The following is a 26388-nucleotide window of genomic DNA, read 5'->3' as shown; positions in this document are numbered from 1 at the left end:
TTTTGTTGCGATGCCTCAAACAAAGCGTCAGCGTGCGATGCTTGGAGATGAAAGTATGTTTCGCAATGCATTGCATAAGTATCCGGTGGATGTTTGTTTGTTTTTGTTTTTTTTTTACTTTTCATATATTTCCCAGCATGCATGCTGCTGAAGTCATTGATGGGCGGCTATCTGATCAAAACTGAAATCAAGATAGTTTTGCACATCAGTCACTTCCTGACACCATCATTTGTGAAGAACTTTGGTCAGAGGGGTCACACTGTGAGACAATGTTACTAGCAACAACAATCACAATCTTGTGATTGTTAACACTACAGAAAATCCTGTGATAATAAGAGAGGTGTTAGAGCTTTTATTCAATCAGTGAATAAATAGTTTACAAATGGTTTTTATGTTACGTTAGCTAAGAAAATAAAAACACGTGAACACTGTATTTCGTTATGTTAAATTGCCCAACCCCGACTGTATTAGTGTCTTTGTGTGTGTGTCTGTGTTTGTGTTTTCTGTTTGTATTTCCATACTTTCCTCACATTCTTCAACAAACTCATATGGTTGATATTTATAGCTCCAATGCTGACGTCACCTTGGCAACCAAAGCTGAGAGGCGGGATTCAAAAACCACAACTACTTTTGTGACACACGCTTGCTTCTCTCTCATAACCACATTTATGCTCTGTTCTTGTACATTTCTTGAACCTGCTAAATGTTTTGTGCACTGTATGTGTGGGTGTGTCAGTCTTGTCGCTGTCACACGTCAACACTACACAACAAGCTGTATATTTGCTTTTTAACATTAGCAGATTTTTTCTTATTCAGTGCATTAAAACACAACATCCTCACAGCAATGCAGTCCCACATTGAGAAGGGAGAAAAAGCAAAACCTTTCTGGCAAATGCCGCCTTGCTTTTGACAAACACCAGCTCTGCCATAAGCAAGGCTGTGAGATAGCTGATAACAGTCATCATGACTGTCTCTATGATTCCTACTGCTGCTTATAGAAATGAAGTTGCATAATTTCCTGCGTAACTGACATTATGGTTCCTTCAACTGTATGAGATGTTTCCACATAACATTTTTTAACTTGCATCAAGTTGTTTGTTTAAAATCCTGTCTTTTTAAGAATGTTTCAGCATTTTGAGAGTTTAAATGTCACATCAAACAATATTTAGAAAAAATGTTAGCGGGGAATGTCAGGAAATGATAAATGGGGGTTCTAAGTATCACACTACTTTGGACCTATGACTGCCTCTTTAAAGTCAAATAAGGTCAAACTTTTGTCTTTAAAACCACACTTAAAGTTCTATTGCATTTGTTTGTTTTGGCAAAATTTGGGACACGATACTTGCAAAAAGTGACTCTAAATATCACATTACAGATTTCACAGTTCTAACTTTTGCATTTCACATCTGTTTTTCTTTCAAGTTGACCCCAAAATGCTGTATTTTTACTGCATTATAAACTTTTTAAGCATGTTTCAAAAGAACAAAGAAAACAAAATGAATATATACAAAATGCGATACTATTCCATTTAAATTTTGTGCTCTTGTTACTATTTTTATTTAATATTTATTTCTAAGGATTTGATGGAAAATTTTTCATTACCTTGCCAAGGTAATAAAAGTTTTCCAAACCTTCCTGGATCTAGTTCTGGATCTAGAGCTCCTGACCTAGAATCTAGATCAAGATCGACTTTAAAAGTTAATTATTCCTGAGATGGGCCAAGGCTCTGGTTCAAACCAACCAATCAACCCTTACCCCACCTCTTTGGCAGAGGTAATAATCTTGACTTCTGTAATCATGATTCTCTCTTATAAATTTGCAATTAGTTTGGGGATGTTAAATTTATTGAAAAATCTCCAGTGTTTTACCCATACCCTAACCCAACCAACTAACCGACCAACCCTAACCTCAGCTCTTTGGTAGAGGTAATAATCTCGACTTCTGTAATCATGGGTCTCTCTTACAAGTTTGCAATTCAATTTGCGATGTTAAATTTATTGAAACATTAGAGTTTTACGCATTTGCTGTTGATCAAATTCTTAAATAATATTAAATCCTAATAATAATTTTCTTTCAGTGAGTTTAAAATTGTGCCATGTGCTCCCACCAGAATTACAAACACCTTTTTGTCGTAGAAGCAAACTCTTTTTAAATCTACATAAATTTCTATGATTTAGTAATGACATATCATTCTTGTTGCATATAAAATTTGTCTGTTTATTTTGCACTAAATCCATTTTGACAAGTTACTGGTTTAAAGGGATTTGCGTATCCTCTTACATAATCCATGTGGTTCGGTTCGGCATTTGGCATTAACAGCTACACATGGTGTTCCTCACTTGGCGGAGACAGATACCACGTCCAGATGTTGCTCCTGGCTCTGCCCTCTTCCTGCCCTGAATGAGAAAAGAAGAAGTGGATTTGTGGCGTAAGAGGGGAGTGTCCCCTCTGAGTCAAGCTGCCCAGCATGGGAAACGTATGAAGAGGCCTGATGTAGACCTAGAGCAAGGGGTTTTGGCACAAAAAAGACGTCTTTTCCTTCATTAGATAGCCTAAGAGCTGTGTTTTTTTTTCAGTTTTTTTCCCCTATATTGTAACCATTTCCTAACACACCTTCCATTTAGATGTCTAAACCTTTTCTCCCTGGCCTGAAAATTGTTTCCGGTAAGAAACAAAATGCCTTTTAAAGGGCATTTTGAGGAACGATTACCTCATAGAGCACATTACGGGAAAATGCTCTAATGACGGCTGGCAGCAATTCCTACTTTAACAGCACTGACGTTTCAACTCTTAGTTTCCAGGAGAAAGGCAGTAATATATTCGAGAGTGAATTTACTTCCCTGTAAGGGAGATAATTAGTGACTCATTTGTATCTTTTGTTAAGCCACATTATGACAATTTCTCTTGATCTTAACAGATCGGTATGATGGGCAGATAGCAGGAGGAGGAGGAAGAAGAGGAAAAGAAGATGTCATTCTTTGGGCTGGACTGTGTCAGGAAGAAAGAGAGGGGTAAGGTTTGAGCAGGTTTAGTTTATTAATATCAGCGGATCGCCATAATATTTACCGTCTGTATTTTCACTACTGACATTACTGAAAAAATAAAATGAAAAACAGTCTCAGCCTAAAGCTTTGGAAGAACTTCCTCTGCAGATTTAGTGTTTTTATAATGGCGTTTAAATAATTCTAATATTTAGAGTTCTAAACATTATTGTTGTTTTATATACAGTGCTTGACAACATTTCGACAGCAACTTTATTTCATCAACAGAGAAAAACTTGGCAGTAAGTGAAAGCTCCAGAACTTCAGCTGATGACCTGGGATTGTTTTTGTTAGTGTCAGGGAAGCAAGAGTAACGGGTTAGTGAGGTACGTTAAGCCAAAAGCCAGAGATTTCAGTCTCACAAATGATACTGGAGTTAGGTTGAAGGTTTCACTTTAAAATGCATTTTCACTAATACATTTCTTTAAATGTTTCCAGTACAAAGAAATTTCTTTGGCATAGAATAGAATACAATAGAATAAACCTTTAATATCCCACGGATGAGAAATTTCGGTGTTACAGCTCTTATGGCAAAGGAAAATAAAATATAAAAGGAAGACATAAGGTGGTAGACTGTGTGGACAAATGTGGAATATAGACATTAATATTGCACATTAGTGTGCCCACAGCCTGAAGCAGAAAGCCTGGATTTACTAAGAAATTGATAACTACTATTGCATACTCGAGCCAGCAAACTCAAAAATAGCCCAGCTATGTCGAACTTGCTTTACAGCAGATCGTTCTGGTGAACCCTAATTGAGTCATTGAGGCAGATAAACAGGTCCCGAGACTGTTTATTCAATTAGCTTGGCTTCGGGGCAGACTGAAAGGAAGCTGGGTTATTGACAAGCATACAGAAGACTGGGTGGAGGCAGCTCATAGATTCAGTTTGCTATTTTTTCCCCCTCCTAAATTAGCAAAGATTAGGAGATGCTATAAAATGCTGCAAACCTGTTGAAATATGGACTGGTTCCATTATGGCATGAGGACAGAACTGGTGTTGCACCACCAAAAGCACCAATTCAGCATAAAATAGGTTCCAGTGGGGTTCAGGTCAGACTCCAAAGCACCTGCCTCCAATTTTACAGGCGTTCATCATAACAAACGGAACAGGGGTAAAAAAGAGGCCATAAAAGTTAGTTTTTCTATAACAAGTTATATTGTATAACTGGATTTGAAAGAATTTCTAAATTTGGCACTAAAGCAGTGTATCATTAAACAAGGCCCTATTGCATTGTTGACGAGTCAAAATACTAGTGGGGGAAAAAAATCACTGCTATTTGCGTTTCACAAATTTATAGCATTTATAGTTTCTACACAGTTTTTTATTTTTTATATTTTTATAAAGAAAATATTTAGATACAAATCAGTTATGGTCGTGCTTTTTGTTTTTTCATTTTTGTCTTTTCTTTTGCAGAGCTGGAAAGGAAAATCAGAGCAAACGACCGCGAGTACAATCTCTCCTTTAAATATGCGGTAAGTGCTGAATAGAGGATACACTGCGTGTGTGTCATTGGTGAGTTTTCCACTCACAGTTCATCAAAGTGAAATTCTATTGTCCACTACAAACGTGACTGAAATAGAGATGGAGATCAACAACAGATGTTGTCGCCCACGTATCTTTTAGACAAAACACTGTTAAACACAATTTCTGTCAGTCTCGATATTAACAACAGGAAAAAAACCTCCTTGGGGCTGTGTTTATGTGTCTGGATTTTATCAAGATACGGGCTGTCAGCCAAAACCAAAGAGCTGAGGTTGCTGTTGAGTAAATGCCTTCATTTTCTGCTCTGAGTTGCTGCTTTCAAGGCCAAACCAGTGTATCAATAAATGTTACGCTTTAAAAACCAAAACGCGAACAAGGAGAAGTTCTTTTAGTCTTGTGAACATAATCATTAAAATGTATCCAAAGCAGACATCTTATAAAATGTGTTCTTTTAGAATTTAGAATCCTCTTTATGGAGGATGCTGTTACTTGAAAAAAATAAAAAATAAAAAATTAGTAAATAATTAAATTTTCAAAAGGCTGTTGCACTAGATATTGAAATAGATGTTATTAACGCTAAGCTGTGTGTTAGCTGTATGCTAATATTCGGCTTAAAGAGGACACAGCCATTAGCAAATAAATGAAAACAGACATAAACAGTCATTTCCTCTGTTTGCGTACTTGTACATTTTACAGTCAAAACAAACTTTCAAGCGTGTGGGTGGTTGTTCTTAGGGAAGAAATGCAGAGATAGCGTGACACGTGAGCTGCAGTCCAGCTTCTTGATAACATCCACCTGGTGCAGACAAAATGCCTCTCACTCTTTCAGATATCTGTAGGGACGTCAGAAGAGTCACATAACATCCATTAGAAAAACCCTGTGATACTTAAGGAGGAGTTTCATTACAGATTCTGATCTGATTAAACCGTCGACAAAGACTTCTCTGAGGATATTTAACCCTGTGTATGTATTTTGGTTCAAACAGATTAACCTCAACATTTTTAAATGGGTTAATTTTACTTAATCTGAGAGATGCTCCTAGGAAATGTAGTGTAATTATCAGTGAGACATTGTCCTACAACGACCTAAAAATATCTACAAAAAAATATAAATTGAGCAACGCTGAGAGTGGTTAATGCCACAAACAGGTTGCAAAATTAATCGTTTAATACACTAAAGTTTATAACCATTGAGCAGCTAAGGAATCTGTTTTTACCAGTGATAGAAGCTCGAGCGTTTGTGAGGCAAAGCATTTTTCTATTTTATTTATTTATCTATTTTTCTGTAGAACCTCTGCTTTCAGCCTCAGTCACGTCACTTTTACTGATAAGTAAATTACTGTGTGTATGCTGCTACTTAATCACAGATGACTTGTAATCACATAGACAAAAACATGGTAGGAAACCATTAAGCAGTGAACCATTCACCATGTGTTTGTATATACCGCTGCAAACATGTAATTACATTCTTTCCCTTAGTCTGTGTTTTGTCCTGTTTCTGAAAGTTCTTTTCTTTCTTTTCTCTTTCCCATCACCCTCCAACCAGTAGCAGCAGATGGCCCCGCCCCTCCCTGAGCCTGGTTCTGCTGGAGGTTTCTTCCTGTTAAAAGGGAGATTTTTTTTATCCCACCGTCACAAAGTCCTTGCTCACAGGGGGTCGTTGGATTGTTAAGGTTTCCTTCTAAATACTGTAGGGACTTTACCTTACAGTATAAACCACCTTGAGGTGACTGTTGTTGTAATTTGGCACCATGTAAATCAGGGGTCTCAAACTCAAGCTGTGGGGCCTCTGCTGGCACTGTCATCTCACATGAGGCCACTTTAGTGTTCAAGTAGTACCAATCCCTCAACATGTTTCTGCTCTCTGCTCATATTGCCTTCCTAATATATCATTTTTTGCTTTTTAAAGAACTTATTTTAACGTTGCACTCAGCAACAAACACATCCTCTCTAACAAAAATGTAACATCAAAGGCCAAATTGCTTTATAGTTCTTCACGTCAATATACGGCGGCAAGTAGGTGACGTGGGCCGAACGTTTGAGACCCCTGATGTAAATAAACCTTAACTGAACTGAATAGTAAGACAACCCAAATTAGTGAATGCTCATATATGTTTTACCTTTACAGAAACGCTTGTGGCTGTTTGCTCAAAGTCTTACCCTTTGGTAATGAGTTAATCTCATCTCCAGTCACTAATTTAATCAATAATTACAAAGTCTGACTGTGCTTAAAGTCAATATAATGTTTCACATTGGTTTGCAGATGTTGCTGGACTTGCTGCTTTTTCAGTAAAGATCCAGAGTAACAGGATAATCCATGACAAACATTCTCTGTTGGTGTCGCGACCGTGGTACGATGTGTCACTGAAGTTTGTTGAAAAATGGCAGAGGCTTGACTCATTTTTTTTAGTTTGTTGAATAAAACACAGGAAAATGTCTTATTGAGAAGAGTAGACACAGAACTGCATCAGGGATATGAGGTCTCACTCAAAACAAGTGCTTTCTAACTTTATTACTTTCTCAGGCTGATTACAGAGTGCTCTGATTATTAAATTAGTTGGTGTTACTGAGAATCTGTTCAGGAATATTCAAGCTGTACTCTCACTCTCCTTTATGCTACCTGCCTTTGGACCCAAACATAATTTTAGCCATTCAGTTTCCAAATGACCAAAAGCACAGGCAAATATTTCTTAAAAGCCTTAAATGTGATTACCTACCATTTGACTGTCTTATCACCATTTATACTTAGAGCCCAATTTCCATAATGCAAGCCATTAAGGTTTTATAGATTTATATAAGTGCAGTCCACAGAGTAAGAGCTTCAAACAGTGACCGGATGCTTCGGATATAAGGCTTTATTTGTCCAGTAGTTTCCAAGATGTGACTCCTCACAGAAAAAGCTTAAACCATGCCATATCTCATTTAATTTGTCCGTCAAGCTCATCTCTTTGTGTACCTCTGTGCCATTTCAAGCACTCGGGCTACACAGATCACTCTGTGGAAATCCCACACTGACCACTTGCATTTGCACTTTGTGTAGACCCCCACATCAGAAGACTTTCAGTCTCATGCGCCCATGCAGCAGAAATGTCATATCAAGTACAGGGGAAGCCCAAGATGCAATTACAAGATCAGTCCACCTAAACTGACCTGATTCACAAAACGCTCTGGCTGTTTAACCATTCGTCCAGAGTTACCCGACACCTCCACCCATCATTCTCCAACTACAACCCTCATTTAAACAGAAGGTTCACCATCAAATTCACAGTAGGGACAGCTAATTTTGTTTCCTAGGTCTATTAATAACTTTAATAACACTTTGCGCTTCCTTAAAAAATGACACAAATACTTTCATTCAACAAACTCCAGAATTTCTCAAAAGTAACTCTGCTGTCAGTTTTATTCTTAAATTTTCGTCACATCTCCTTTTCTTTCCGTCTTTTGCAGACAAATGCCATCAAAACCTCAAAGTACAATATCTTCACCTTCCTGCCCATCAACTTGTTTGAGCAGTTCCAGAGGGTGGCAAACGCTTACTTCCTGTTCCTGCTGGTGCTCCAGGTGAGTTTTAAGCAAACCTGTCTCACTGTTAGTTGCCTGACACACTAATTACGGAGTGTGTATGACACTTTAATCTTTAACTTCTCAAAGAAAACAATGAAGGATACATGAATTAAATTGTTCACTAAAGAAGGAAAAGAAAGACAGAAGGAATTAAAAATGCAGAAACCCACATAAGGATCTGACGTCCAAAATAAAACTGAAAGAGGGAACAACACCAAACTCCCAGAGACAGCGTGATGCAAACAAAAGGGAACAGAATAATTACGCAAAGAATTCAGAGTCCAGGAAACAATCCTCATCCGCACGAATCAACAGAACCACAGATAACACAAAGACGTGATGTAATGACTTATTCCCGAAAAAGGATTTTGTTCTTAGACTCCAACTCTTCTCCCAGTTTGTCCAAGAAACCAAAAAAATTAACCTCTGAAACAACTTCTTTATGTTTAATCAGTAACTTGATATATGTTCAGTTTTGCTTTTACTGTCAGAATCACTTCCTAAAACATCAAAGGAATCTTAAAGTTTGTCCACGGTTCGCACTGCAGTGATATTTAAGGGTGTGCAGTAATCCAAAAACAGGAAATTGCCTCATTATGTGCTAAACAGTCACGTTGCACGACAGAGTTTAAAGTGACCACTGTACCATAACAAAGGAACTTAGACACTGCAGTTTAAATTGATTAATAACCAACATCTGTTTTTTTCTTAATTAGTGCATCTAATCCACCAAAGTACACAAAACAGAAAATAGCTTTATTTAGATTTCCTACTGAAACAAAATTTCAATGGGAAGCAGATTTTGGCAACTCAAACACTACTCGGCAAACACAACACACATGTATAATTAAACAGAAAAAAAAAATAGCCACAATATTGTTTAATAAAAAGTTGCGTTGACAAAGGAAGATCCTCTTTTCAAGTTTAAAATGAGCATAATGCACACAATCTTTTTTTATACACACCTTTCTTTTCATTATGTAAGTAAACATACGCCCATGGCTCTTTACTTTATTCCAACCTGAGTTTAAATAAAGTTTTTCTTCTCTGCGTTTTGTGTTCTTCAGGTGATTCCTCAGATTTCCTCGCTGTCCTGGTTCACCACTGTCGTCCCCCTGATCCTCGTGCTGACGGTCACCGCTGCCAAGGATGCAACTGATGATATTGTGAGCACATTTGAAAATGTCTTCTGCTTTTTTAAGGCTAGATAGCAATGAAAAAACCCACATCTACAACCAAAATAATTCATGTCCTTTATTATACTATTAGAAAAATTAGAAACTAATAAAAATGTTACGTTTGTATCCAAATCTTCTAAGTTTGCAATACAGATTTCTCAGTTTACATTTTAAATTCTGCACCCTGCTAAACCTCAAGTACAGATATGTTATCAGTTGTTATTATCCTTCTCATAAACTTAGAATTAATTCATTTCTAACTGTCACAGTTACTTATTGTCAGTAGATTAGACATGCGACCCTCCCTTCTCCAGACAGCTAACAGCGAGTGGCTAAACAAAGACAACAGCTGGTTATAAGCTAACTTTTGGCAGCAAATGCTAGACTGAAGCGTCCTAAAAATCACACTTTCCCTCTGAGTCCAACAATGTTAGATCCATTTCAAAGAGAGTTTCACTAAAGCCGTCTAACAGCAGCTAGCAGAGGCTGAGCGCAACACTTACCGAAAATAAAGCTTACGAAATCCTCAGCAACTCCCCTCACTGTCACTGTCATAAGACAGGGTGAGCTTCACTGACTCATCCACTCATATTGGACTCCATTCACAAATCTTTACAGCCTCCTCTGGAGTAAATAGACCTGGACACTCGGCATATTGCCAGAGTTGTTTGTTCTACAGCAGCCAAGTAGCTTGAATTAAGAGGGGTAAGAAAACAGAATTCAGTTGACTGCAATCTGCAAAGTTACCGTATCTGTGGTGAGATGTGGCACTCCTTAACTTTTAAGCTTCCAAATGCAAAACAGGCATGTCAGAAGATGCAAACACATCCCCCACGTACCCCAACACCCAAAAGCGAGCACAGCACAAGAAGACCATACAACCATCACTATTGGGATTCTCTATTCAGTCAATTTATATAAACATCAAACAGCCCATCTCAAGCTCAATGCCTCTTCAGGTAACAACTTTTATGCAACTGTCTTTTTAATAATAGGATTTTGGATCTGATGTTAACTGTTAGTCACTCATTATGCGTTGCCCCCACCCCCATGTCAAACTTTAACTAGAATCTCCTTCAGAAACTGAATAATGAGAACCCCACCTCACTTCACTTCAGACTTTGCATCAATCATTAACAAAAAGAGGACACCTGACATATTGTCATTATACACATATTGTCTACGACTTATTTATCTGTGTTTCACCTGATTTTTTAAAAACTTGTCCTTTAAAACTGCTGTAGTGGCTGTCTGTCCTACCAGAAAATTACCTTTTTCACACTATAATCTACCATCTCTCTAGTGCATAGTCTGTGTGATATTAGATAGTACTGATGTGAGACTAGAGCAACTAATATTTGATAAATTTAACATTATTTTGTGGCCTCCACTCTATCCAGGCACTTCTGTTGCCTAAAAGACATACATTCAACAACATGTTGAATAAAGGCAGCAACATAAAGAGGTGAGGAGAGGGAGCTGCCAATGAAGCTGAGAGAAGAGTAGATATGATTATTGTAACTCTACTCTGGACTCCAACTCGCTCACCTCCAACGATTGCAGCTTGTTCAGAATGCTGCGGCTCGTCTCCTAACCGGAACTGGAAAGTTTGCCTCCATTACTCCAGTGGTCTCTGATTTACATTGGCTGCCTATTAAATTTTGTATTGATTTTAAAGTTCTGCAGCTTACTTTCAAATGCCTAAACAACCTTACGCCTGACTATCTCACCGACCTCCTCAGGCTCTATGCTGCCAGCCGTTATTTACGATCATCTGCTAAATTACTTCTGGCCCAGCCCAGACTAGGGGTGATCGTGCCTTTGCCTCTGTAGCACCAAACCTCTGCCTGCTACCCTTCGTGCCTCTGACTCCGTTTAATCCTTTAAAGCACGCTTGAAAACTCAACCTATTCCGACTTGCTAATTCTAACCGCTCACTAACTGCTGTATCATTACTCGTTTCTCTGGATTATCATGAATTTTCCTATCTCTGCTTACTAATGCCTTTGTTTGTTTCTCTATTTCACTTTGTTTTAATGGCTTACTGTTCAGTGTAATCATTTTACTGTTTATTCAAGTCAAAGTTTATATACATAGCACATTTAAAAGACTAGTGTTCATCAAAGTGCTTCACAATGAAACCGCAGCGCGGGCAGAACAAAGAACAAATAGTACAATTATACTTTAAATTGCATTGACATGGCGTAGTGCAGGCCAAATGAAAGTCAAACTAATTTGTTTCAAAAACTTAGTTAAACAAGTGTGTTTTTAAATGGGATTTAAACGATTGAATTGATTCCGAAGTACGGATTTCGACTGGGAGATTATTCCAGAGTCTAGGGGCAGGGATGGCAAATGCACGGTCACCTCTGGTTTTTAAATGAGACCTTGGTTGCATTAGGAGCAGTTGGCTGGAGGATCTTAGTGCTCTCTTTGGGTTGTACGGATCAAGGAGATCAGTTAAGTAGCTAGGGGCCAGGTTAATTAGAATTTTAAAAGTGAGCAGAAGGATTTTGAAATCAAGTGATATTTGACGGGAAGCCAGTGTATGTTAGCGAGGACAGGAGTGATGTGCTCATGCCTTCTAGTGCCAGTTAAGACGCATGTCCAAACTGTTGCTCAATTGAATATTTCTTCAGACATTTTTGCGAAAATTTCAGCCAATTCCGTCATCTGGGAGTTAAAACTGATTAAGAAATAACTTCCCCTCTCTCTACGTCTACTCTACAAATGGCAATGACAGTTTACCAGTCAGGTAAACAATGACAGCACATTTCATTAAACAAAACCCAATGTGCTTAACACAAATGACCGAAAGCTGCAAGTTCAAAAGGGATACGGCTTTTTATTTAATTGTCAGAATGTTTCCTTATTCTTTTATCAATTTGTGAGAAGCAAACCAGAAAAAAAAAGCACTTGTAAAACAATGATTTCAGCAGTTAAGGTCAACCAGACAAATGTGCATGTGTGCCGGTGTTTGCATGTGAGTGGAAAAGGACTTAATGCCAAACCATTAAGACTGGCTCAAGGAAGAGAAACAGAAGTCTTTTTGTTAAGCAGCAGAGATCCTGACTGGTAAACGTCTGCTACTTTCACAGGGTCACTTGGTTCAGGGTTAATTTGATCTCAGCATTCCAGGTGTGACCAAGTGTGGTGAGGTAGATGACCTTGCAAAAGCAAACTATGGCTGGTGTTTGGAATGCAGTTGTAAAAGGAGAGTTTTACAAGTTAGTTTCAAGTCAGCTGCAGAGATTTCAAACTTTGTAAGAATGAATTTAAAGTAATGCTACATCCCAATAGTGAGTAATTATTGCTTGATCTTCCTGCTTTGTACTGGTGAGAGTATATATCATACTTACTATTGTTTGAGTACTTGCGATTGTTTTATTGTACTTTTTATATTTTACATTTATATTTATTATTGAATCTTGCACCAAGGGAGTGGCACTCCAATTTCGTTGTACTCTGTACAATGACAATAAAGGCTATTCTATTAAATCACTTAAATTGCCATTCAATTTTTCACAAAAGGAAAAGACCCAACAGAATGACACTTGAGGGAGACTTGTTCAAATAATCCAAGCAGAGGGGGGAAAACTGATATACAGACAAAGCAAAGGGACAAAGGCATGTAAATGAACAATAAAAGTAACTAAACACAAGACAAACTAATTAAAGGTTGGGCAAACACTTACAAATGCAGATAAAAAAGCTAAAGATAGGAAGCAAGATAATCAAGACATTAGGAAAAAATATCAGACAACGGCAGAAAGTACAGGAACTCAATATAACACAAGAAATTGTTCAAAAAAAATGAGATAATTGGAGATGAGATAATTCACATATGAGTTGTTGCTAGAAAACTAATTGTTGGTTTTAGAAATTACTTACATTAAAACAATTAATGGCAGGTTTTTTTTTCTGTTTAAAAAATACTGTCATAAATTCAACTGATCAACAGCCATCAGCAATTGCCAGAGAATTGACAACAGAAGTTAACAGTTTTGGATAACCACTATCTTGATGTGATCTCTTCACAAAGAATTAGAATAAAAAGGTCAGGTGATAACAAGGTGGAATGTAAAAGGTGAAAAAAGAAAGACTTTGACTTCCCAGAAAGCAGAACATAAAATCCAGACATAACCTCTTCAGGTTGTAACACAGAAAGAACAAGTTCAACATTAACTTTATTTTATTGTGGCTGTAACCTTCACTTCCTCTTCAACAGCCTGATCAGCATCTCTTTAATGTGTTGCCGTACAGATGAGTTTCTGCTCTGTGCAAAGCTTCACTGAGTTTGCCATATCTGAGCTGGGCCTTTTTCATATTTGAAACAAGTAGTAACAGTAAATGTTTCCAATCAATAAACCACATTTAACCCTTTTGTAATCTGAATATAATTTCAGAAGGGAAGCCACCCTTCAGTTTTAGCTCAGTAGCAGACTCTCTGTCTCACATACAGAAATAAATAGTAAGTCTATGAGACGAGACAAAGAAGTGTCATCATGGAGGGAAGTAGACGTTTGCCTAAGAGTCTGAGGTTTAACTCGGCTAAAACCCTCTTCATTTTGTACAGTCACTGCATTATCATCTCTTCTCGCATACTCTGTTAGTTGGTGACTGATACCTTTTAAAGAGAAATTTGGTCATAAAAAAAACAAAAAAAAAACCAAATCAGTGAACTCAGTTTAAGTTTCCTGTGACCTTTTCTGACTCAGTCCTGTCATTTTGTTCTGTTTCCCAGAATCGCCACAGGAGCGACAATCGAGTTAACAACCGAAAAGTCCAAGTCCTTATTGATAGAAAGTAAGTTTGTGTGTGTTTGTGTGGGTGGGTGGGTGCCATGAATCATATCCTCATGCACGGATTCAAAGTATTTGATGTTTCAGCTCTGAAGGTGGAATGTCACTTATGTGCCTGTGAGATCCCAAATAGAGCATAGCTCACATATTTGAAATAGTAGACGTAAGAGCAACAACAAAACAAGTGCTGCCCACCATCCTGCAGCTGCTTCCTGTGGCTATATTGGAGCGCAAAAAGGAAAATACAGGTTCAAAAATATCCACTGCGCTTGGCTATTATCAGAACAATTAAACATTATACATCAAGTGAGATTCTAATTGTTTTAAGGTCTCAAAATTGCCATATGGGATGTTATCACAAGGCCTGTATACCATGATGTGATGATGTTATAATCAAATAAGAGATAAAGCCCCCATTTGTATTTTTACTTAGGAAAGGTGTGGTGGATAAAAATATTTTAACTTATATGTCTTCATTTCCTCCTGGCTGCCTTGCTCACTGTTTAGTCCACAAGCAGCTGCAGGAAAAAGTTTACTTCCTGCTGACACAAGGCCGCCTTCTGTTAAATACGCAAAATAAAGATCACTTCATTTTTAGGACTGGAGTAAATAGTTTATTTCACTAAAGCGTATGTCCCGTTCATTATTCTGTGTTTAGTCACTGGGGAAGCAGCTGTGCTACTGAGATTCAGAAACAAACTCATACCACAGTACCTGTATTTATTGTGTTTTACATTCTGTTCTGTTTTTCCATTTAGATTTACTCTCCTATATTTTGTGTACTTTTTTCTGTTTAATTAGAAATTATCAGTAAATTACTGAGTGATTTTTTTTCTTGTCATATCTTATTGTAATTTCCTAAGCTCCATTTTCTTATAAGTTGTGTTTAATATTTGCTCCTGTACTTCAGTTTTTTGCAACTTTGAGGAAAAATGAAGTATATCCTATCAGAAAAAGGAAAATGCTGAATACTATTAATAAGAGCTGATTGCAGGGTTGTAATAATCATTTTATTAATACAATAAATAGTAATAATGGTTTAAAAAATTCAATAGTGCCATTAGTATCCAAGAAACCTTTTCAATACATAAATCCCAGCAACAGTAGCCTCAAGGTGCTTTTTATTGTAAGGTAAAGACCTACAGTAATACAGAGAACACAGAAAACCCTGATAACAAAAATATTATACTGTTTATATAATGATAACAAAAAAATACATGAAAATTATTTACAATCTTTGAAAAACTGATGTGAAAATTATTCCTTTACGTTGTTTTGACATGTTAAAGATTACTGCAAATATTAAGAAAACTTACAAACTAGAAAGAGATCATCCTAAAAATATGTCAGCTGTGGGAATCTGAAACACCAACATGAGCAGAAACATGTAATGGGAAACTTGGCAAAGCATCCAGTTCCAGCCAACTATTAAAAACTCTGGCTATTATTGGCAGATAAATACACAGAGAGATAATACAGGAAACTGGCAGGAACATCCAGCAAAAGGAAAATGACTAATATTAGGATGACCTTGGTGTTCAGTGGTTATTTGTGAGCCCTCAGAGCATTTGTTTCCTGACCATCTTCAAAGAAAAGGGAAAGTGATACTGTGCACACACACTTACCAACCTCTCCCTGTTCTCAGGCTACGGAGTGAGAAATGGATGAATGTCCAAGTGGGAGACATCATCAAACTAGAAAACAACCAGTTTGTTACAGTAAGTAAAGGATCAGAGGGTGGAAGTACTTCTTATTTGTTCGTTTTTCTCTTCCCCAACACATAGAATATAAACTGTATTTCACTGTGTTACAGTTTATTGTTGACTTCCTCTGGATGTTTTATTTTGTTCTTGTGGGTTGACTCGGTGAACTTTTAGCATGTCTGTTCAAAGGAACAGACTCATAACCAAATTAGGTTTAGGGGAAGTTTTTCATATTGTAATTTTGACGTTTTCTAAAAGACAAAAGAACAATCAGAGATGTCAGTAAACCTAACGTAAGTTTTTAGTTGAGTAATAAAATCCTGTCATTGATCACACACATTTTTACCATTCATAAATTCTTTGTAATTTCAGGCAGACCTCTTGTTGCTCTCCAGCAGTGAACCACTCAACCTTGTGTACATTGAGACTGCAGAACTCGATGGGTTTGTCTATTTTTCCTCCTTTTTCACATCTAACCACATCCTTCTGTTCTCACTTCCGCTTATGCAGCCGTCTTCTTTCTTCCTCTTTTTAACTTTCTCGGCTTCTCTTCCTCAGAGAGACTAACCTGAAGGTGAGACAGGCCCTCCCAGTGACGGGAGACCTGGGGGATGATATTGAAAAACTGGCAGATTTTAACGGTGAGACTGTAAACACACACACACACACACACACACACACACACACACACACACACACACACACACACACACACACACACACACACACACACAATTTTTTCAGTGTAATGCACTTTGATGTTAAATGTAAATGTGCTATATAAATAAAAATGACTTACCCTGTTAAGGCTATTTCTCACAGTATACATAAAAGGTTTTATTTATATAATAAATAAATGGCAACCTACCCACCGCAATACTCAACGTAAGACATAATAAACAAGTTAAACTTCATTCACAGTTTCTGTAAAGAAATCTGGAAATGTTGTTTATTGTTTATGGCCTCCTTGTAGTTTTACATGTTTTGACTACACAAAATACATGTTTATGAATGTAGTCAATGCCACTCTTTCCATTAATGCTTATTAACGCTGGTAATTTTCTAAACCAGTTATGCCCAAAACAATAGACAGAGAAAAAATTAAATAAAGCCGAGGCATGTAACGGTTACTATTACAGTTATAGTTATTCTACGCTGTTTCTTTATTCTCATCAAGGTTTTATCTTGAACTCGTCTTATATAGTAAAAAATGAGCTAAAATTAAGCAAGTGCCAGAAATAAAGCTGAGAATTATCTTCCATGAACCAACGATCAGCAGATCAAAGTGAATAAGTGAAAACGCAAAGAAAGAAAAAGTTCATGTTAGGCTCACGTATTTTCTAACCCATGTTTTTTTTTTTTAAACCTTCATTTAACTTTAATTCATCTGAAGACAATTTGTGAACGTTATGGAGGTATTTTGATTTTTAAAATTGCTAGTGGTCATACTCTTTCTAAATCTAAACCTGGCCGTGTCTTTCCTTTCCTCAAGGTGAGGTCCGCTGTGAACCCCCCAACAACCGCCTCGACCGCTTCACAGGAGTGCTGAGCTTCGCAGGTCAGAAATATTCACTTGACAATGAGAAAATCCTGCTGCGAGGCTGCACCCTGAGGAACACTGAGTGGTGCTTTGGACTGGTGCTATTTGGAGGTCAGACACACATTAATAGGGAACTACTGTAGTGGGAATTATGAAACTTGTGACTTCAGATCATTCTGTTTCTCTTTTGCAGGTCCAGAAACAAAGCTGATGCAAAACTGTGGGAAGAGCACGTTCAAGAGGACCAGTATAGACCGTCTAATGAATATCTTAGTCCTCTTTGTGAGTGCATTTGTTTTATCACATCTCAGGGTCATCAATAATTTATTGTTTTTTAAATGAGATTTGTGAAGAAATGAGCTGACTGCTGCTGAGGTACTGAAGTCTAAGTTTACAGTTAAATCAGTTCATTACACTATTTCCCTTCTGCTAATGCACCACAATTTTTTTTATTGGACATTCTCCTCACCAACACTAACGATTTATTTAAAATCAAAAGATCTGATGCAGTAGAGCAGCGCGAACAGGAGAAAGCAAGAAAATTGTGATGTATCCGAGACCGTAAAGGGGATACATGCATAGTTTGCTAAAGCTTCAAGGTGCAATGGAGTAGCTACTACCACAGCAAAGGAAGACAAAGCCATTAATTTAGTTGGATAAATCAGTACCACTCATTCTTAAAAATGTAAAACTTTTAAACCAAACTTTAAACTACAGTCTGCCATTTTTTTAACCGCATAATTAAATTACATTAAGTACTACAATTTGCCTTGTGGAATCAATACAGCATCCATAAATGTATTTATTTCTGTACATGGTTGTATGAAATGTTCCCTTTATTCGTGCAAATGCAAAATATGCATGAAATAACTTTAACCTCTTAAACAAGATCACCCCATTTTTTTTATTTTGAAGTCGGTCAGTTTAAATTGGTAATCTTACCCACAAACACTGATGCTCCACATGCTTAATTAGTCAAATGCTTCTTTAAACAACAGAACAGTTTTCATCTGTGCTGAGGTAGTTCGATAATTATAAACTTATTAAATGGAAACAAATGAGCTTTTCTTTAAAAAATTTATAATGGTATTTCAAAGTAACTCCAAACTTTTGATTAAAATAAAAAATTATCATGTTTTTGGTAGTTTATCATTACCGGCAATGAGAGATGGTTATACATCTATATACAAGCTTGTACATGCGCAACGTCACGTGATGAGGTCGAGGAAGGTCCCGTAGTGGTTTCCCCCTGAACCCCTGGTGATGGTACTGACCCACATCTTTTTTTCACACCATGGCTCATGTGACGACTCGCATGATCAATAGTGGGTCAACGACCCTCAGGACGACCTCCACTAGGGGTCATAGAGTACCTGGGACTCTGCACCATTTGTTTTTAGATCTGAAACTCCTCTCAGATGACATCATCACAAACTCACACGTCTTTTTATTTCAAGCTTAAGCAGATCTTCGTTGTCTCTGTTTTGGATCTACAACATTTGTGTTTCTGAGTTGTAGCTGAAGTTTATACACCAACACAGGTTTTTTTTGTATTCCTAAATGACAAAATAAAGCCTCTTTCTACTCTTTCTGCAGATTTTTGGTTTCCTAGCCTTCATGTGCTCTGTCCTGGCGATAGGAAACTACATCTGGGAAAGAAATGAGGGCTCACAGTTTACTGTCTTCCTGCCAAGGCTGGAGGATGATCCTGCTTTCTCATCCTTCCTCACATTCTGGTCCTACGTCATCATCCTCAACACCGTGGTGCCCATCTCTCTCTATGTGAGGTAATAAGTTTGAAATGATGCTTTTATTACCTTGTGTTACCTTTTTTACAATGAATTTAACAAAATGAATGCAAAAAAACGCATATATGACTACACGTGCCTCTTTTCAATATCTGCTTGAAGTGTGGAGATCATTCGTCTGGGGAACAGCTTCTACATCGACTGGGACAGGAAAATGTACTATGCCCGCAATGACACCCCTGCTGAGGCTCGTACCACCACTCTGAACGAAGAGCTCGGCCAAATCAAATACGTCTTCAGTGACAAAACTGGAACACTCACCCAGAATATCATGATTTTCAACAAGTGCACTATAAACGGCAAATGCTATGGTAAGAGTTTTAGTCATGAAGTGTTTTTCATGAAGCTGAAACAAGAAGACTTTCTACTGAGACTTTCTAAAAATGCATTTTTGGATTCCTTATTCCGAGAAGTTGGATGGTTTTTCACGCACACAAAGGTTTACGTCAGCTGATGCTTTGTTCAATACATTCTCTTCATGTATAATAAAGTTTGATTAAAAATGTTATTCTGCTCTGCAGGAGATGTTTATGACTACACAGGCCAAAGACTAGAAATGAATGAGGTGAGTTTACATATGCAGATTTAAAAATTAAATAAATAAAAAATAGGTTACTGGTCCATATGACTGACTGACAGATGGCGTCTCCAATGCAGTGGTAAAGTTTGGTTTCCCTGAAATAGAATTTTTGGATAGGTTTAAGGAAGGTAGTTAAGATAAACATTGGACAGAATTCCTGGTCCCTGGTATGTTGAACAGTTTTCCTTTTAGACTGCTGCGCCTTTACTTTCTGTGATTTCTATATTTAGACAGTTAAACAACTTTAGTTCTTTACCAGGTTTACAGTGATTTCACAGGATTATATTATTAAATTAGTTAAAGTTTCTGACACATTTTAGTGTTCTTATAACAGACTCAGTGTGCACTCCTCTCACCTCTCCTCATCAGCCTAAGCAGGTCCAGTTACATTTCTTTCCCCTCTCTGCTTTATCCTTCTTTCTTTCTTACTTCTTTTTTTCTTGTTGTACATTTACTCCTGCAGTATACAGACACAGTAGACTTCTCCTTCAATCCGTTAGCCGACTCTCGGTTCGTCTTCCACGACCATTCTCTGGTGGAGGCGGTGAAGCTGGAGAACACGGAGGTCCACGCCTTCTTCAGGCTGCTGGCTCTCTGCCACACTGTCATGGCCGAGGAGAAGAAAGAAGGTGAGGACGGTACAGATGTTTCAGTGAGCAGTTAAAAGGCAGTATGTGTGTTTTCCAGTCCTTTTTTTATTCAGTAGTTTATTGTAGAAGTCCTCCAATGAAAGAAGCTCTGGCTTGAAACTGATCAACGTGAAAGCATTTTTTGCTGCAGCTAGAATTATCAACTTTACTTAAATAATCATATTTGCCCTGCTAAATGTAAACTTTTTGTTCTCCAGGAGAGCTTTTCTACCAGGCCCAGTCGCCAGATGAGGGGGCTCTGGTGACCGCAGCCAGAAACTTTGGCTTTGTCTTCCGCTCACGAACACCAGACAGTATTTCCATCGTGGAAATGGGAAAGCAGTGCAACTATGAACTCCTGGCCATCCTGGATTTCAACAATGTCCGCAAGAGGATGTCAGTCATAGGTATATACATACTATATATGTATCTATATATCTGTATATGCTTTCCTATTTAGCTCTCATACAGACTGCTCTTTTTTCCACTGCAATTTGAAACATTGTTTGTTTTCATGTATGTACATTTTTGTATGCAGTGAGGAGTCCAGAGGGCAAGCTGTCTCTTTACTGCAAAGGTGCCGACACAATCATCTACGAAAGGCTGCACCAGTCCTGCAGCAAGCTGATGGATGTCACGACAGAGCATCTTAATGTTAGTATTATTTCTGTGTGTGTGTTCAAAGAGAGATATTTGACTCTGCTAGTCTATGTCAACTGCATTTGTACGTAGTTCATCCCTACATGCATTTTGCATTTGGGATGAACTTGCTTCCCCGGAGCAACAAATTATTGAATTTATATACAAGTATCTCTGATAATCATGATGAAAAACCTTAATTTGTATAATACTTTGCACTGTCCAAAATGTCTGAGCGAGTGCAAAGATAACCAGGTTCAATCTCCACTAATGACCCAAATTTGAGGCCGTACTGACAGAATAAAGAGACATAACATAATAGATGTTTTTAAGTTCATTTTAAAGCAGCAGTTCAAACTAGTGGATTGTTAAGTGGAGTTGAGTACACATTAATTCTTGAGCAATATAAGGCTGTAAAGGTAACAGGCACAACCTCTCACATAATACTTTAAGTAAAGTGCTGTAAGTATAGCACTATTTTTTTTTTTTTTTTAAATAAACGTGTCGGTACGTTCTTTGTCTTACTGACAGGAAAGGAAATAAAAGATCTAAATTCATGCTTTATGGAAGGAGTTTGTTTGTGTGGGTTTGATATAAGATAAATTGCAGTTCTCATAGTCATCATAAATGGGGAGATATCCACCACAGCTTCATTTGACTTTATTTGCCTTGTTTTAAATATTTGTGTTTGGACAACAGCGGAGCTGTAGCGCAGGTACGTCAGAAAAAGCTGCCATGTTCAAAGTGCCTTTCTTTATTCCTCCTTCTTCTACGTCTGTTCTTTTAGGGAAGTTTTGGGAAAGTTCTGATTAATTTCTCGCTGTCATTTTTGCTCCTCTAATCTTGAACTGAGCAAGAGTTTGACTTTTGTTTATATGTGCAAATGCCTTGAGCTTGTGTGTGCGTTTGTGTATTAGTGTGTGTGTGTACCTTCTAGTATCCAGCGTTCATCCATATAAGTATACGCATGTGGAATTTCTGCAGGAATTTGCAGGGGATGGGCTGCGGACTCTGGCTCTTGCTTACAAGGATCTGGATGAGGAGTACTTTAACCAGTGGATACAGCGCCACCATGAGGCCAACACTGCACTGGAGGATAGAGAGGGCAAACTGGACCAGTTGTATGAGGAGATAGAGAAGGATCTCCTGGTAAGACGATAAAGGCAGCTCATACTGTAAAAACATAACTGCGTGGTAAAATGAACAGCATTCTGATTATGTGTGTGTTCTGTGTGTGTTCAGCTGCTTGGAGCAACAGCCATAGAGGACAAGTTGCAAGATGGAGTACCTCAGACTATCGAGCAGCTGTCTAAGGCCGACATCAAAATCTGGGTTTTGACCGGTGACAAGCAAGGTACATAACTTTGAATAAGATGAAAGTTAATGCGTATGGGGAACAGACTCCAGTCCACACACGGTGATGTTGATTGTCTGTGTTGCAGAAACCGCAGAGAACATTGGTTACTCGTGCAACTTGCTACGGGAAGAGATGAATGATGTCTTCATCATCTCGGGCAACTCACTTGAGGATGTCCAGCAGGAACTGAGGTCAGAGGAAATCTTAGACTAAACATGTTTTACTATCTCATTATGACAGGTTTTCATATACTGTTGATTTTATTTTTCTAGAAATGCCCGAACCTCCATGAAGCCAGATGCAGCTGAGAATTCAGAGTTTTTACCCGAAATGGATAAAGGTGTGAAAGTGGTCACAGATGAGGTGGTGAATGGGGAGTACGGCCTGGTCATCAATGGACACAGTTTGGTACATACATACACACAATTTCAGTTTATGTGCATGCTGTCACTCTCAAACTTTAAAAGATGTGCTTACTTTGTAACTGGCGAGTTGCTGCCGTATGCAAATGCTGTCCTCAGTTTCTTACTTAGAGCCTAATTTTTTATTGAGTATGAAAGATGTGTTTGATGAAACAAGCTCTTCTGGAAGTCCAATAAAATAAAAGTACTGTAGCTACAGCGGGGAACTTTTTTTTTTCTATCCATGAAACTTTATTTTGAAAGACATTATGATTTAAAATCATCAAACAGCGATGCAAAAAAAGCCCGACCTTTTTCTTGTGCTCATGTTCCAGTCTTTGTTAACAGTCATGGCTGCTCTGACAGTCACACGTTTTTTATTGCCTGTCTTCTTCTAAGCTCACCTTTTTCTTACCCCCTCTGTCCCTCAGGCATACGCTTTGGAGCACAGCCTGGAGCTGGAGTTCCTGAGGACGGCATGCATGTGCAAAGCAGTGATCTGCTGCAGGGTGACTCCTCTGCAGAAGGCTCAGGTGGTCGAGCTGGTCAAGAAGTACAAGAAGGCAGTCACACTGGCAATTGGGGATGGAGCCAATGATGTCAGCATGATCAAAGGTAGCAGAAGAAACTCAAACTGCTTCATATGAACCTCCTGTTTGTTCTCCAATGCTTTCCCAAGTTTGGAAAACTTTTCCCCTATACTCAACCATTAACTCTAATTATCCCTTGTGTGTGTAATTATCATATGTATATCCCACACAGCGGCTCATATAGGTGTGGGCATCTCAGGCCAGGAGGGCATGCAGGCTGTGCTGTCCAGCGATTACTCCTTTGCCCAGTTCCGTTTCCTGCAGCGCCTCCTGCTGGTGCACGGCCGTTGGTCCTACCTGCGCATGTGCAAGTTCTTGCGCTACTTCTTCTACAAAAACTTCACCTTCACCTTCGTCCATTTCTGGTTTGCCTTCTTCTGTGGTTTCTCTGCGCAGGTGAGAAACGAGTAGTTACAAAATTATGATCGAGCCATTGCAGAAATGCCTTTAACCTGCATTTTCCTTGTAGTCGAGTTAGACTAAACATAATATGACATTCAATCTTTAAATAATTATATATAAACACTCACTTCATTGTGTGTCATGAAAAGGCAGAACAAACCAGTTAGAGAAGTCATAGTGAGATCTGAATTTTAGTATGTAAATGAGAATGGAAGGGGTAGAAAAAACCCCAAACTGTACTAAAACTCTGAACAGCAGACATATTATTAACGATTTGTCTTTATACAGTAATTTAAAAAAATGAGACATGAAGCAGAATAACACCAGTTACACCAGAGCCTAGGTACGGTCAGTGTAAATAAGAAAAAGACCAAATTATTTTGAAAGGAAAATAAGAGATACAAAAAATAACATCAGTTTACAAATTTCAAATATGATGCTGCACATTTTGAATGATAATGTGAAGTCTGTTAATGTACTTCATTTCAATTGAGTCCAAAATTGAAGAAGTTGGTTAAAGGTCCACTTCTGTTTTTGCTTTTCAGACTGTGTATGATGAGTGGTTTATAACGCTCTACAATCTGATGTACACAGCACTACCTGTACTGGGAATGAGTCTATTTGATCAGGTAATGGGATCATCTGTATGTATGAAAATATCATGGCCATAAATCTGAGCTCAAATGAATTCCTTCCCACCAAAAAAAAGAAAAAGAAACCCCCCCAAAACAAACCCAAACCAACTAAAAAATGATCTAATGTCTTTGTCTCCCCCTGCTGGTTAGGATGTGAATGATGTGTGGAGTTTCCAGCATCCTCAGCTCTATGTTCCAGGTCAACTCAACCTGTACTTCAGCAAGAAGTCCTTCTTCAAATGTGCCCTCCACAGCTGCTACAGCTCCTTGGTGCTCTTTTTTATCCCCTATGCTGCTATGTATGACACAGTGAGGGATGATGGGAAGGACATCGCCGACTACCAGTCCTTCGCCCTCCTCACTCAGACATGTCTGCTGTTTGCCGTCAGCATCCAGGTATCCAGAAACCTTTCTTTTGCATAATTTTTCAAATGTTTATTTGTTTATTATAAAACGTATATAACTATAGAACCTGCTGGCTGTCTTTGCCCATAGCTGGGGTTTGAGATGTCCTACTGGACGGCAGTTAACACGTTCTTCGTGTTGGGAAGCCTGGCGATGTACTTTGCTGTCACATTCACCATGTACAGTAACGGCATGTTCACCATATTGCCATCAGCCTTCCCTTTCATAGGTGAGTGACAAACTTGCCATCTCTGACAGCTTTGAGTATCCAATCCATAAATGTAACGATGTGTTTTTTTGACTGCATGTCTGCTCCGGCTGCTCACTCTTTTATATGAGGCTAAAGTTAATCTCAAGTAATTCAAATAAGACTAACAGTGTTTGAATTGTGTTTGGTATCTTTGCAGAACGTCTGCTTTATGAGGTCACGTGGTAGTGGCTTTCAACATGTTTGTTTTTCTCACTAAATTGATCTACATAGTCTTGGAAAGTTGTAAAATTTGGGATAAATACTTCTTTTCTCCCCCCCCCGCTTATTCTCTATATACAAAATTCTAATCAACATTCAATTTTTCTTAAATTGAAACAGTTCTGTTTTAATACTTTAAAATGTTGAAACATTACTTTTTTTAAATAAAATCTCCTTCTTGATTTAAAGGCCTTTCTTTTTAGGCTACCACAATGTGCAACAATATTTGACAGTCTGAGTGTCTTTAGACTGGGAAAAGCTGAGACACTGTTTAAAGTAACACACAATCCTCTAACGCTGGGCATGCACTGTGCCATTTCTGGCCCATTTTGAGCCGATTTTTCAGTCGTGCGACCGTTTTGGTGATCGGCCCGAGTTTCGCCTTCATCGTGTGTCGTGCATCGTGTAGTATACGTGGGGTAACGAGAAGTGATTAACACCTCACGACCAGCTCCTGATCATCAGTCGTTTGGTCGTAAGAAAATCCAACCTGTTTGAAATCCTGTCGGCCGCCGTGAGGGTGTCACCGCAGCCTCTCACACTGCGCACACGCAAATACAGAAATGAAAGTGAAAAGACGGAGCAGCACGGCAGTGCGGCGTGTGATCTGGACACAAGCGATGAAAGCACAACTTGTAGAACTTTGGCAAGCTCATCTGAGCCTTTTCGATGTGGCCTCACAAAATTATCACGACCGCAAAACAGCCATGAAAATAGTTGGATGGACATTGCTGCTCAATCACAGCTGCCCGATTAATGTTTTTCATTAGCAATTTAGCAAAGTTGATGGTGGTGGTGTGCGTGTCTGTGTGAGTGAAAGAGAGAGAGGGACAGCGAGAGACAGATTTTGTGTTATAACCTACATGTTATGGACGCACAGTGTGAGCACTCAGGTCACATCAGAGCATCGGGCCGTATACTGTGAGACCCTGCATCGTGACCTACGAACTTCTAACCCCTGCGAGTCAATTGTACAGTTTGAGCTGAATAACGCGACTGAAAAAAATCGCACAGTGCATGCCCAGCTTAAGAGCTTTCACTGTTTCACCCTGGTCTTTTACAGTAGATACCTCCTATATACTGAGGTGTCAGTATTTAAGGAGGTCTGAAATGACAAGGCAATGGAGCCTTTTTGGGTCACAATGATCTGTGGCGACCT

The 26388-nt window shown here is 38.4% G+C and overlaps 1 protein-coding gene across 3 annotated transcripts in view; it reads left to right on the top strand.

Moving 5' to 3' along the window:
- Positions 1-26388, top strand: part of LOC120745791 (phospholipid-transporting ATPase ID-like) — a 47584-nt gene that overhangs the window by 15587 nt on the left and 5609 nt on the right. For 2 of the 3 annotated variants that reach the window (XM_040050946.1, XM_040050945.1), the window contains exons 2-26: positions 2918-3011; positions 4459-4517; positions 7975-8088; positions 9159-9257; positions 14014-14075; positions 15717-15789; positions 16147-16217; positions 16333-16415; positions 17267-17425; positions 17508-17596; positions 18911-19101; positions 19225-19433; positions 19644-19687; positions 20166-20331; positions 20550-20738; positions 20870-20985; positions 21955-22119; positions 22213-22324; positions 22413-22518; positions 22600-22735; positions 23160-23343; positions 23491-23714; positions 24266-24349; positions 24506-24751; positions 24851-24989. In XM_040050946.1, coding sequence (XP_039906880.1) covers positions 2969-3011; positions 4459-4517; positions 7975-8088; positions 9159-9257; positions 14014-14075; positions 15717-15789; positions 16147-16217; positions 16333-16415; positions 17267-17425; positions 17508-17596; positions 18911-19101; positions 19225-19433; positions 19644-19687; positions 20166-20331; positions 20550-20738; positions 20870-20985; positions 21955-22119; positions 22213-22324; positions 22413-22518; positions 22600-22735; positions 23160-23343; positions 23491-23714; positions 24266-24349; positions 24506-24751; positions 24851-24989 — 3163 coding nt within the window. In that variant the 5' untranslated portion in view covers positions 2918-2968. Of the gene's footprint in view, positions 1-1568; positions 3012-4458; positions 4518-7974; positions 8089-9158; positions 9258-14013; positions 14076-15716; positions 15790-16146; positions 16218-16332; positions 16416-17266; positions 17426-17507; positions 17597-18910; positions 19102-19224; positions 19434-19643; positions 19688-20165; positions 20332-20549; positions 20739-20869; positions 20986-21954; positions 22120-22212; positions 22325-22412; positions 22519-22599; positions 22736-23159; positions 23344-23490; positions 23715-24265; positions 24350-24505; positions 24752-24850; positions 24990-26388 lie in introns of those variants that run through there. The other variant, XM_040050947.1, reaches the window with a different exon arrangement.

Source organism: Simochromis diagramma, unplaced genomic scaffold (assembly GCF_900408965.1).
Source record: "Simochromis diagramma unplaced genomic scaffold, fSimDia1.1 OVJJ01000131.1, whole genome shotgun sequence".
Lineage (NCBI taxonomy): Eukaryota > Metazoa > Chordata > Actinopteri > Cichliformes > Cichlidae > Simochromis > Simochromis diagramma.
Note: the sequence above shows the minus strand (reverse complement) of the source record. Positions and strands in the feature narration are given on the sequence as shown.